We start from the raw sequence: 14302 nt of genomic DNA, 5'->3' as shown, positions 1-14302 counted from the left end.
GCGCGCAGCTGCAAGTGACGTAACTGTGATGTCTACTCTAAATTGGTCTTATTTAGACTTATTGCAGATGAGCAAACACTAAAAAATACATCTTGCAGATGTAAATGCAGACGTCTCCGTGATGTTTGTGTGCTATCAGGCTACATTCTATATGATGAAAAAAGTAGTTTTGTGCATTATATTCTACTGAAGTCATTATGTAGTTATAATACCACCTCCAGTGGGATAGAGTCAGTGTGTGATTCTGAGAGCTGGATCAATCCAATTTGTGAATAAATCATTTATGAATTGGATCAGTCAATTATTTGAAAAGATCTGACTCACAAGAACAATTTGTATCACTGCTTCGCTCATAAACTCTCATGTAAGCGCCAAGAAGAACTAGGATGTTCAATTAATGTGTATTTTAATTTTGAAGTGAACTGTCCCAATCCTAAATATGTGGATTCAACAGTTTAAAGTAGCACTTAACACTATTAAAAAGAAAGGCTCTTTATTATCTTCTATGGTTTCATGAAGAACCTTCAACATGCATGGAACATTTTCATAGTGGTAAAACATGCTTCAGATTATTCAAATGTTCTACACACTAAGAAATGGTTCTTTTAGAACTGTTCACTGAAAGGTTCTTTGGGGAACCAAAAATGGTTCTACTTGGCATCGAGGCAAAACCCCCTTTTGGAACCTTTTTAAGAGTGTTAAGTGCTACACTATTCAATCCCATCATAGTAAACTTGGTATCTACCAAAACCCATTTAACCAATAACATCTGAGTACCTTTCCTTGAACAGTCATGGTACCATTTCCTGCAAAGGACCCTTTGATATATTACTCATGAACCTAAAATAAAGCAGTTTGTTAAATTGTTTAAATTTTAGCAGTTCTAAGCAAAATGCTAGATGCTGTCCTCTGGTTGCTCATATCCTCTCTAAAGTCAAGCTTTCAACATACAGGACTGAAAATGTCCTTGACTGAAGTAACTGTAAATCATCCAGAGATTTCCTACATCCTGTTAGAGTGGGAAGAGCCAGTCATGGTCAACATGTCCGACCCATTTTTACAGGTGGCTGGTTTGTTCTGTAAACAACACAAATAAAACTCCCAGTCTTAAGGTGTGGTCACATTTACCGTTGTTCAGCGAATTTTCACGGGCGAAATGCATTCATTTAAATGGGAATCTACAATTTCTGGAATTCGAGTGAGGGTGAAAGATTGCCACGCACAAATTTCACATCATGTTCAAATTCGCCATGTTGACACAGAAAGCTGCTTGGTTTAAAGGTGACTTCTATCATACATCGCTTCACCATTGACTATTGACTTTTTTGCTAATATGACTGCTTGTAAGTCAGTTTGCTATTCTCCATGATTATGGTATGGCATTATAGCACCCTTCCTCTTGTTTTCAGCTCTGTGCGGGATGGTGTCAACTGTGTGGTTTCCTATTGGCGTGCTTCACGAGGACGGCCTGATGTCGTTCGGATTCTCCTTGTATGCTGGCTGGGTCGGTTCAGCCCTTTGTTTTTTTGGCAGCTCGGTGATGATTTGTTGCTCAAGGGGTGACGACCCAAGTCAAAATCTTGAAAACCACTACTACTACTCAAAACACAGCGGCGTTACCAACTCTGGCCCTCCTATAAACAGTCATGCCAAGACCGCACATGTGTGAGAGTGAAGACACACTGGACAAGACCACAGGCGCCTTACCTCAAGATTTGAACACGCGCCAATGAAATACGTGAAGAATTTGTTTTCTACTGCCATGGTTTGACTGCAAACATGTGAAGATTTGGCGGGAACAGAGAATTCAGTGTAAACTGTTCTTTTTTTTTTGTGCTAAAACTTAGACGTTTGAACATTAAAGGCTTTGTTTGAACAGACGTTGAAATGAATCCAAAGGGAAACCGCTCTCTTCTCCCTAGGCATTTCATTTTTCATTGACTTTACAGTATTTACAAAGTATTCATTTTGCTCCTATGTTTTATTTTACCAGCTACTTTATTTTATCTTGTGTAAAAGTTGTGAATATAAGCTCATTAGCTCATGCCAACATTTAGGAAAGCATGTACACCCAGACAGACAGATAGATAGATGGACAGGAAAGCTGTGTGTTTGAATGACCAGATGCCATCTGTACTGTTTTCCTGGAGATCTCCTCACAGCTTCCTGCACACAACCTCCTAGGAAATCAGCATTTGAAATTTGAGAAAAAAATATGTGTAACAGGAAAACCTGTCATTTTTTTCTGGTCCCATATGGTTGGTGATTGATTAATTGTGGTAATGCATTATTTTATGTGCTGTTTGTGAGTTTGAGGACATAATACTTCTTATACCGTCTACTTTGTTATGCATTTTACTTGTTCAAAATCATCACGCCATCTCATAATATACAAATTGAATGTGTCTGAATGAAAACATGAACCTACAAAATATATAACAAAAAAAAATTGTTATAGCTGATGACACAAAAAAGACACCAATTGTGCTTGTAAAATATATTAATTTTAATATTTCATTTTAAATATATTTGTATATTCTTTTCAAACATGTAACTCTTGATCTCTGTGAATATAAGTGTGTTCTGAATTTGAATGATTTTTAGCGCAGAGCTGTAAGGAAGAAATATAAATATCCTCATGCAAACCTAAACAAGGGTGAAACCACAAGAGCACGACATTTCTACAAACCAACAGAGAAAGAATTTGATATCAATGTCGCAAAATATTTTGAGAACTATTGAGCTTTCACAGGGAGCCAATCATAATATTTCCTCCCTTGAAATTCAAGGGAGAGCTTGAGACTTTAGATCAAACACAGCTGTGGAGACGATGTAAGGTGAAAAGTCCACTCAATGCATCTTCAGAGGGTTTCTGCTCATGTAGTGACAACTTGCATTGGTTTTTGCTTTAAAGAGGCATCCTGAGTTTTTATACGGAGAAGACAAGGGCATTGCTTTTAGGATCTTAATAATGGAAAAAAAAGAGTACGGTTTGTATTAAAGCCAACACTGAAACAGCAGCTCACATCAGAAAGAAACACTAATTCTGTTAGAAATCTAAGCATATATTTGATTTTAGTAGAATAACATTAAGGAGGGGTTATTTAAAGGCACTTTTGAAGCCTTAATAAAAAAACTGGGCTAAACATCCATCTAGATAAGTCACATCTATCACAAGGTGCAAATGCATTTAACAAGCACCTGTTCAAGAATAAATCTTTTTAAGTTCACTTAGAAACACACTCAAAAATGTTTTAATAACTAGTGAGACATGATTAATAACACCTTCAAACCTAAAAAAATCCATCAGTAACTGATTTTGTCTGGTAGAATGTGTTCCTGGATTAATGTTTGTTCCTGTCAAACGAGCACAGTACTAACCTCACTGCAAATGGCAGATAATTTTACTTGTTTTAAGCAAAATGCACTTAATTTAGTTTTTTTCCCCTGGAAGCAAGACTAAATGTCTTAAGTCATTTGGCTTATCTAGTAAAAGTATCTTGATTTAAGAATTTTAAGATATTTTGACTAGAAGCAAGACAAAAATACTAAGTAAGATAAGCCATTTTTTGCAGTGCTTAACCATTAACTACCCACAAGGTCTTAATTAAAATAAAAGTGTTAATTTTAATAATGAATTTTGTTTAGTCATAGTTTTTGACAAAAATATTTTTTATTTTATTTTGTCATCATGTCACACTAATTTATCATATAACTTAAATAATATATATATAATTTAAATATATTAAATTATATAATATAAATTTGTAAAAAATTATTTTAAAGTCAGCATGAAATAAAATTCATGTTTTATAAATGCATCTTAATGATCTCATTGTGAACAATTTATCCGTGTATCATATGTTTCATTTTTACATTCTTTTTTTTTTTTTTACTCGGATGTGCATCATAATATGGAAGAAAAGATATGTCGATTCCATTTCATTGTGACTTTAATAATAGCCCTACTTTAAAATGGCTACTAATTTTAGTAAAAGAAAATAACATTTCAGTTGATGAGAAAAAAATTAAAAACATTTGATATATTTTATAATGTTATATTTATATATAAACTTTTTATTTTTATTTGGACTTTATTTTATTTATACTTACCTCATATGTATAGGATGTGCTGGTAAGTTAATTAACCTGCTAACAAAGTTTTTTTTATTTACATTAATTATATAGATCCTTACTACTATAAATGTGTCTATAAATTGTGTTATTTTTTTACCATATATTACCAACAGTATGTTTTAATTAAAATTGTCATGATACGCATTTTCCTTTTGTCTTCATTACTTATTACGGTATTGCGGCATTGATCTAGGAACATATTCTGTTTGTCAAAATCAAGGTCACCCAAATCCAACCTCTACTGCGACAGTAGTTTAGTGTATATTTCTCACTCAGGTGAATACTCTTCATTGACCAGCTCCTCAAAGCCTTCATTGGTCCTGCCTTTGCTTCTGTAATTGTGACTGTTGGACGGTCTCTGTTCATCATAGTGCTGCTGGGACTGGTAGTGTTTCTGGTACTGATAACTGCGCTCCTCAGCCGCCCAGCCCTGGTACTGTCCCTCTTGTTCGTCCTCCTGAGGAGGGAGGTCTTCATCGATATTGAAGCTGTCATCCACCTCTGTGTCATACCTCTGGTAGGAGCTGGCGTGAGCCGCTTCCTCTCTAGCACTGAGTTCCAGCGAGCTGTTCCACATCCCATAGCTAAAATAGATCAGCACACCTGTAGGGCAAAGAGATGGGGTCAGTTAAGGCCTGTTCACACCATAAACGATGAAGTTTTATAATCATTCTATTTAAACATGAGAATATGGAAGTCCACACCACAACTATAACACTAACGATGAAAGATATCATTGGAATCACTTTCTGAAAAAAAATTTCCAGCTGATGAACAGTAAAAATACTGATAGCAAATCAGAAAGAGCTTGAGCATTTAATGCGGCAGATAACAAAACTGCAACGTGCGATTAACAGAATGTCCATTGGTGTAGACACTAATATAGTTATTGCTATAGTTATCATTCTTGGTGTAAATGGGATTTTGTTATATATCAATATGACTTAAAAAAAATTTGAATAATAATAATAATACTCTATATTTTATTTGATAGTGACATATTACAATAGTAAACTTTCTTATTTTGCTTTTATTTAGATAATATTAAATAATATATGTAAATAATATTGCAAATAATACAATACATAAATAAATTTAATATAAATAAAATAAATATCTTTAAAATAAAACTATTGTAATATTTTGCTGTAAAAATAAATAATATTTTATGATTTAGTAATAATAATGATGATAATAATAATTATTATTATTTCTAAATGCCAAAATATTTCATATTATGAAATATTTTATTTAAATAATATATTTATAATAAAAAAGAAATCTTACTATTGTAATATTTCATTTTAAAATAAAGAAAAAATTATTTAATTTCACATTACAACTGTAAAATTGTAAACACAACTGTGATTTAATTTCTTCTTATTCAAATGTGAAATCATAGAACCAAAGCAACACTTTCTTTTTTGATAACGAAATCACGGCCTTTGCAATGTTATAATTTCATTAATCTCACAACCCTAAAATGGAGCGTATGTAGGAGAAGATCTGGCCTACCTAGTGAGCACCACACCACAAAGCGCACCCAGGTGATGCTGGATAGTTTGAGCATGAGGTAAATGTTCACCAGCATGGCAGCGGTGGGCACGAAGGGCACACAGGGTGCCATGTAAGGCAGCTTTTTAGGGTTCTCTGGCTGCCGGAGAATAATTATAACCAAAGTAACCATGAGGACAATTACAGTCATTATAAAAGGTAACATTGCCCAGCGAGCTCCTCCTGAGACCCGGTCGAAGCCATAGATGACAAGCGTCCAGAGAAAGAAGGTCAAGATGAAGAAAAGGAGGACACAGGAAGTAACAGTGCGTCCTGTGGCAGGAGTGGGCCTATCGCCCAAGTTCGGCAGGCCCAAACGCATCCGTATAGTGTAATAATGGGACCCCAATATGCGTTTCAAGAAACTAGCAGAGTCATCCACCTCAATGCCATTCTCTCCAATGCCGCAGCCGGTACTATCCGACTGGTAGCCCCCAGAATCGGACTTTTCAATCAGCGTTTCGTCGTCTCCTTTGGAGGGGAGGTTCTTGGCTCCACAGGGGTTGTCGGCATATTCTTCTCCACGAGGTGAGTTCATGTCCTTCTCACTAGCTGCCATCATTTCCTCCTTCCTCTTCCGCTCCTCCTCTTCCTCCTTGGTGAGGAAACTGGTGAAGCCGTCTCTATCTGGCTGATATCGCAGAAGCAGCACACACACCGACACCAGAGTGTAGGCCAGCAGCGTGCCGATGGACATCATCTCGATCAGGTCCCTCAGACTCACCAGGAGAGCCAACAGAGCAGCCAGAGAGCCTGATACAGCACAGGCCACCACAGGGGTCTCTGTGTGCGGACTCACAAAGGACAGGAACCTGGTGTACACCAACAATCCAGAGTTATTATAGGTAACTAAAACTAAAACCATAAAAAAAAAAAAAAAAACATTTTTTTGTACTTGAAATAAAACAATCATTAACTGAAATAAAATATTTAAAAAATCTTAAACATTTTATTTTAGCTAGTTGCCAAAACAACATTTCTTGTCTTCAGTTTCATTTAACTTGAAGTACTAATAAAAAATAAACTAAAACTAATAAATAGAATCTAATAAAAACTATAGAGACATATTTAAAATTTAAATTTTTTTTTTTACAAAAATATACAACAAAACTACTAAAATTGTAACTAAAAAAAACATAATTATTAAAATAACAAAAATGTGATTGCAATTTAAAATGTGATTTAATTATTTTTTTTAAAATCCATGTATTCTGTGCTTGTTTGCAGGGCTGCACAATTTGGCCAAAATTTTGTGATTAAAAACTATATACATAAAAAAATAAATTAATTAATTAATTAAAAAAAAATGATAAAACTGACAAAAAAAATACAACAAAATTACTAAAACTTTTTGATTTTTCAGGGGGAAAAAATGCTTTTACAATGTAATTAAAAAAATTCCAGGTTTGCTGTGCTTCTTTGTAGGGCTGCACAATTTGGCCAAAATTTTGTGATTAAAAACTATATACACAAATTAAAATTAAAAAAAATTATAAAACTGTCAAAAACACAACAAAAGTACTAAAATTTTAACTAAAAACCATAATTGTGATTCTTCTGATAAAATCTGATTTAAAAAAATCTAGGATTGATGTATTTGTTTGTAGGACTCCATAATTTGGCCAAAATGTTATGTTAAAAAACTATATACACATTAAAAAAAAAAAAAAAAACGACAACAACAACAAAAAAAGACTAGAAATTTACTAAAATACAAAAAATTGTTTTTCAGGGGAAAACATGCTTTTACAATTTAAAACTTCCAGGTTTGCTGTGCTTCTTTGTAGGGCTGCACAATTTGGCCAAACATTTGTGATTAAAGCATATCTATTTTTTGTGAATATCTATTTTTATTTTATTTTTTAAAAGAAAAGAAAAAACACAACAACAGCTAATAAATATTACAAAAACATACAACAAAATTACTAAAACTAAACTAAAAAACTAAGTTTTAACTAAAATTAAAGTGAAAACTAAATACAATCTAGTAAAATAAAATCTAATAAAAAAAATTACCGAAAACTGTAATAGTATTTCACTAAAATAACACTGCAAAAACTTGGAATGAAATGCTTCATGCATAGCATGAAGAAAAGAAAAGGATGTATACACATGTACCTGAAAAGCAGACCATCTCCCGCCATGGCATAGATGACTCTGGGCATGGGGAACAGAGATCCCAGCAGGCTGACAGTGAGTCCTGCGACAGCACCCATGGCTACAATATACTTCCCTGCCAGGAAGCCATGAACGGCAAACATCTCCATAAGCGGGGCATCGCCATCAATCAGGTTAAATGGCACCAACAATGTCAGAATCACACTCACCTAAGACATATAAACAGGCCAAATGCTTATCATGTGGCAGTTTGTCACAACCATTTTAAATATATGGCAGATTGTGGAATGAGAATGTGACACAATCTCATTCCTGATCTCATTTCTAGGTGTGGCAGTGGATGGATGCTGTAGGATGATTCATCCAATTCCATTGCACAATAAGGAAACTCATGATGCATTTAATATTTGAAAAAGAATGAGCAGAGGTCTTCAGCTCTAGGGATCAGGATGGGGCTTAAATAAATTACAATCCAACTCTGAAGTGCTTGAATGATTAATTGAATTGTCTGAATGTGCAATGTAGGCTGGAATACTTGCATATTTTGTACACATCTATTTTTATTGCAGTGCCTGTCCTTTAATTATTCAATATTCAAATTTTAATAAACAGTTTAATGTCAGAGTTAGGTTACAAAGCACAGAGTCCATGTTTATTATATCTTTTAGGCTATCTATAAGCTAGTACAGTTTTTTTTTTTTTTCAAACTTTCTGAACCATAAATATGATGATCCCCTTGAAAGGAACATGCTTCTTAAAATATAAAGGCCACTATATGTTTTCATATTTTCACATACAGATCCATTTATACTGGGTGAGAAAAGCAGTAATTGTGATATTATAAATGCAGCAAAAATATATTATATAATAAAAAGAAAAAAACATCTTAAAGTTAAATATTTGGCTTAAATAATTGGCTTTTTATTGTCATTGTACTAAAGCTACAGCAAATTATTAAAATACCTTGAAAATATTTATTTTGCATTAAATTGGCACTGTGCATTATCTTAATTTATACTGACTATTAGAGTTCTGAAGATTTATTTAGTTATTTATTTGCACTTCGATTATGAATTGATGAAATTATATATAAATTATATATTAAATATATGAATAATTGCTACAGAGAATACTGCCTGACATCCACCCAGTGAACAAGATAAATGTGCAAATTATATGCAGATTTTTTCTATTTATTTACTATTGAAAACTAGGGGTGTCAATAGTATAAAATAATCATGATTAATCTCAAATCTTAAGTCTTTAGAAAGCAGAATCATTAAAGAAATAATATCATATTTTGCAAACTTGTTAAAAATGATTATGTAATTAAATAATAACATAATTAATTAATATCCTCCCAAGTTCACAGTTCAGTGTTTGGATATGAGAGGAGTTAATGTACTCACAGAGACGTACGCCGTGAGACAGGTGATGAGAGACGCTGTTATGGCATATGGAATGGAAGTGTCAGGGCTCTTGGCCTCTTCTCCTGTGGTGGCGATAATATCAAAGCCAATGAAGGCGTAGAAACAGGTTGCAGCTCCTTGCATGACCTACAGAGCACATAATAATTATTGATCTCTGTCATAGTAGAATGCTCATTTTGCTAAACATCACATTCAATAGAGTAATGCATTTACATTCCCATACAGTTAACATTCTTACCCCTGACCAGCCATAGGGCAGAAACCTTCCATTCTCCCAGTTGGCTCCAGAAAGGAAAAACAGTCCGGCAAGCACCATAAAGACCCACACGACCAAGTTAACAACATTCAGTGCATTATTGAAGCTCACAGAGTTTTTCACCCCTAAACTCACAATCACCGTCACCACCATAGCGATCAGCAGAGCCAGCAGGTCGGGATAAGATTCCTCTCCCTTACCTGAAATGAGACAAACAAATGAACTGTGTGAGGAACATGAAGGATGGATAAAGACCACATCAACCACACAAGCAATTTATTTAGTATCTGATTATTAGGAAAGACACTAACCCAGGCCATTCAATGTTCCAAGATGGTTGATCATGTAGTGGCTGATAGTGTGATTGGCTAAAGAGTCAAACATGCTGCTCAATGCACTGGCCCCCGCCGCTGTACCAATCAGATACTCCAAAATGAGATTCCAGCCAATGAAAAAGGCCACAAATTCTCCCACTGTGACATAACTGTATGTGTAGGCGGAGCCTGTTGTTTTAGGCACTCTCACTCCAAACTCAGCATAGCAGACGCCTGTGTGAAAATCACTGAGATTAGCTGTGTGACAAGTTCGTAATGCAGAAACACGCTTAAAGTCAATATCTGGAATTTTATATGGACGTGGCCTTGGTCTGGATTTGGGTCTCAGCTTATCGTCTCTAAGCATTTTCATTTTCTGATTATTAGGGAAAAGTAATTTTATTAGGAATTATGATTTTATTAGGAAAAATGTGGTAAACATATTATAATGATATGTGGTATTAAAATATATTTTTTATTTATTGGAGACAAGGTGAAAACTTGATTGTTGGGTTTAGAATTTAATAATAAATTCAGCATTTTATTATTTTTTATTATTATTATTATTTATTACTCGATTTCAATTCATTCAGATGAAAAGTCTGGTTCTTGCACTGACAGGTCTCAGTCTTGTGGTTCTTGGTCTAGAAATGGGTCTTGGTGGGTCAAGTCTTGGTCTGGTTGACTTACTCTGATGAGTGAGCTAAGAGACCCCATAAGGCATAGATTATTGCCGTGGTTTTGTGAACTTTAGACTTAAATTTGAAGAATTTGATCTAAATAAAGCAAAGAAAACCTCAGCACAGCTGGCCATGATTACAGAGAGGTGGGGTCATCTCACAGCCTCAAGGTCACATGAAAAAATATAAAACATGCAATTGTGAAGTTGACTGGAAAGATGAGAGGCCTATTTACACCAGAGCACCAGCAGTGATTTCTGACACTATGTAAACATAATTGCAAACTGTTCATAAACTATAAAAGACATAAAGTCTCACCTGACAGAATGGATGCCACAGCTGCAATGATGAAGGACAAGATCACTCCAGGTCCTGCCATTTCCTTAGCAACAAGCCCGGCGACCACATACATGCCAGTGCCCACGCAGCTGCCCACCCCAAGTGACACCAGATCCACCGTAGTGAGCACACGGGCGAGTCTGGTGCCATGCAAGTCAGCTGAGGCCTCCTGCATGGAGTCCACAGGTTTAGTGCGCAGGATTCGAGAGTGGAGTCCATACCAGGACGACTCCCACTCAATTCTCCTGGGGTCCAGTTTAGCAAAGACAGCGCTCATCCTCCAGCACAGGAAGACTCGGATAAAAGAAGGGTGAGGCTTGTCCTTTTTTACGTGTCAGTGTCTCTCTCCAGGTGTTTCCTCTAAACTTGTCTTGTATGAGTGCCTCCTGCTTTATTCTTTGCTCCCTCCTTTCTCTCTTTCTCGCTCTCGCTCCCTCTCGCACACACACACACACACACACACACACACACACACACACTGTCTCAGAGAGGATCCATGAGCTGATCAATCATCATAGTGCTCTATACTGAATCCGCAATGATGTCCTACAAAAAGAGAAAAGCATGTAAATCGCACATCATCCACAGATATTGAAAAACAATCAACTCAGACAAAACATCAGGCTGGGATTAATACTGCAGAGCAACATTACAATAGTCAAACAACAGAAAGTGTCCCTTCATTCACTTAGGTGAAATGTTGCTATGGTGGCATGTCTCATTAAACTTGCAGATTAGCATATGGAGAGCATCAGATATCCAGCGGACACTGATATACTAATAGAGAAAACAATGTGAATAGAATGTCATATTTCCGCCTTGAGAAACAGTGCTGAGGTCTGTAAACAGAACAAAATTGGTGCTTTATGATATAAATGTTGATACAACATTGACTGTTTACTGTTACTGGAACAGACGAGTATATAGAAATAGTGTGAACAATAGTTAAAAATGTATATACAGTATATATATATATATATATATATATATATATATATATATATACTGTATATATATATTCTTACTAAAAAAACTGAATATGTATCATATTACTAACTTGATTAATAGATAAAAATAGATATAGATTAATATAATAAATAGTCTTGCTAAAACAAAACAACATAATTATTGTATTATTTATTATGTATGTTAAAAAAATTATAACATTTAAGATGAGCCTCAAACACCATCCTGTTTTGAAAATTCCTGCCAATAACATATTTTAGCATATTTTATACATTCATTACATGTAATACATTGCCAACAGTCTTACTAAAACAAAACAATATTATTATTGTATGTATTACATATGTGAAATTTTTTTTAAAACATTTTTAATATTTAAGATGAGCCTCAAACCTTCTCCTGCTTTAAACATTTATGCCAATTACTTAAGCATAAAATGTATATTCACTATAGAATTTATGACATTTGAATGCTTTTTAAGACCAGTTGTATTTCAGTATCACTGAGATACTATTATAGTTTTTGCTAATATTTTGAATTAAATTTTATTTTTATATTTTCTGCCTTCATGTTAATTTTAGTCAAAGTTTTAGAAATTTTGTTATGTGTTTTTGTCATTTTTATTAGTTTTTGTCATTTTAAAATATGGCAATATAGTTTTTATGAATTTTTATTTCAGTTTTATTTTTAGTTATTGTAGTACTTTGTTAATCTAGAAGAACATGAGAAATGTTGCCTTGGAAACTAGCTGAAATAAAATACGTTTTTTTATGTTTTATTTGATTTTATTTCAGTTAACATTTATTTTATTTCAAGTATTTTTTTTATGGTTTTAGTTTTTATTTACACTGTTTAAGACCATTCATTTCCATAAGTTTTCCAGGCATGAAACCTACAGTTTTTCCTTACATTTCCAGGTTTCCCATAATTGTGTGGGAACCTTTTACCTTTTACATTTGCTGTCATCATTTCACTATACTTTCTTCTGCCTATCTGCATGAGGCCCATTTATGAACTGTCATCTTCTATGTCAGTCTCCATCTGCTTCAATCCACCATGTACCTCATGGCCTTCTTTTGTTTTTCCCTTCACAGATAGCATCACCACACAGTGCTATCTTGTTTCCTTCAATCTAATGCAGGCCTGCCGTTCCCCGTGACAAGCTGCAGTTGCCGTCACAGACCTAAGATCTGCTGGATCTGCCTGTTGGTAATTACCAGTCCCACTGCTCTGTCGGTGCCTGCAGACTCTGCTTCATACAACATGACAATATCTAATCTGTTATCAAAACCGGGTGAAATGAAGCACGGCTGACTGCGATTTACTAGATGATGTCAGATACAGAGGGAAGTTATATCTGCATTATCTATGGAGTTTGAAAGAAGGAGAGAATGAGAGCGAGAAACCAGATGCCAAACACTCTCAGGTGTCTCTATAATAGCGCTGTATTCAGGACCGTCCTTAGGGGGGTGCAACTGGTGCAGTCGCACCGGGCCCCGCGGCGACCGGACCAACCCTACCTCGCACCGGGCCCCGCGTCAGCTAAGGACGGCCCTGGCTGTATTATCATAATTATATTGTGGTCTGAGTAACCCATTCACTTTCCTGCTTCTCATTTCACCTGGCGGAATTAAGTGAATAACTTAAAGAAAATCAAGCATTCCAAAGTCACAAAAAACAGATGTGACTTATCCGTTAAATAATTCCTAACACAAATAAGCTACAATATGTTAAACATACAAGGTAATAAATAACCAATACGTCCACAGTAAATACTCTTAATATTTTATAGACAAATGCATAAGATAAAAGCTTTCATCTTCTGTGTGTAGAAATGATTCATGAAGTCTTGAAAAGGATCTCTGACTACATCTGCTCCTGACTAAAGAAATGCTGTCATCAGACTCCAGAGCAAGGGATAGGAAACAGATTATAAGGAAGAGATATGAATGGCATGTATATATAAAGAGAGAAGCCATTTTGCTCCAGCAAAATGCTGTGTGAACTGCCTGTCACTCAGAAGTGAAAAATTGTCGTCAAACTGAACAGACCCGTTTACATCAGATACACTAACGATATGTGAAAAGATCAAATTTTAAAAAAGGTTTTATATTTTAAGGGAATAGCGAAATAACTATAACGATAACGACACAGAGGAACAATATTGTTAGAATCATTTTCAGAAAGATTTTTCCAGCTGATGAACGAAAAAAAACATCAGAATACACCCTGCTTCAAAGAACTCGATCATTTAAAACAGCAGACAACATACAAGCAGCTGGCTTATAATAAACAGAACAATATTTTCCGTTGATGTGGACGCTAATTTATTGCTATAGTTATCATCCTTGGTGTGAACGGGCCTTTAGTGTGAACGGGCCAAATGAAAACAGTACAGACTTTAAAGGTCATTTATAATGAACAGCAGATGTATTGGAAAAAAGCAATTGGGTAATTTGATTGGCATTTTGGCATTTTACAGGTTTATGTGAGTGGCTAATGACTCTT

The 14302-nt window shown here is 34.9% G+C and overlaps 2 protein-coding genes across 2 annotated transcripts in view; one reads left to right on the top strand and one right to left on the bottom strand.

Annotated features, from left to right (window-relative positions):
* LOC107663628 (claudin-11) overlaps positions 1 to 3377 on the top strand; it is a 6106-nt gene extending 2729 nt beyond the window's left edge. The window contains exon 3 of the mRNA XM_016453865.1: positions 1410 to 3377. Coding sequence (XP_016309351.1) covers positions 1410 to 1669 — 260 coding nt within the window. The 3' untranslated portion in view covers positions 1670 to 3377. The remainder of the gene's footprint in view (positions 1 to 1409) is intronic.
* Positions 3378 to 4405: 1028 nt separating this feature from the next.
* LOC107663602 (probable cationic amino acid transporter) lies at positions 4406 to 11105 on the bottom strand. The gene is made up of 7 exons (XM_016453839.1): positions 10808 to 11105; positions 9807 to 10043; positions 9478 to 9695; positions 9219 to 9365; positions 7810 to 8018; positions 5653 to 6503; positions 4406 to 4740 (listed from the first exon to the last, which is right to left on the bottom strand). Exons 1-7 carry the CDS (start codon positions 11103 to 11105, stop codon positions 4406 to 4408), a joined length of 2295 nt encoding a protein of 764 aa, XP_016309325.1.
* Between the last annotated feature and the right edge of the window lie 3197 nt (positions 11106 to 14302).

Source organism: Sinocyclocheilus anshuiensis, unplaced genomic scaffold, assembly GCF_001515605.1.
Source record: "Sinocyclocheilus anshuiensis isolate Anshui unplaced genomic scaffold, SAMN03320099.WGS_v1.1 scaffold928, whole genome shotgun sequence".
Classification (NCBI taxonomy): Eukaryota; Metazoa; Chordata; class Actinopteri; order Cypriniformes; family Cyprinidae; genus Sinocyclocheilus; species Sinocyclocheilus anshuiensis.
The sequence above is the reverse complement of the archived record's forward strand: the minus strand, read 5'-3'. Positions and strand labels throughout refer to the sequence as shown.

Coding starts and splice junctions, on each gene's coding strand:
- LOC107663602 (XM_016453839.1), bottom strand. CDS start 11,105: ATGAGCGCTGTCTTTGCTAAACTGGACCCCAGGAGAATTGAGTGGGAG. Junction 9,366..9,477: donor TGCCCTATGGCTGGTCAGGG/GTAAGAATGTTA, acceptor TGTGCTCTGTAG/GTCATGCAAGGAGCTGCAAC. Junction 6,504..7,809: donor GGAGATGGTCTGCTTTTCAG/GTACATGTGTAT, acceptor GGTGTACACCAG/GTTCCTGTCCTTTGTGAGTC.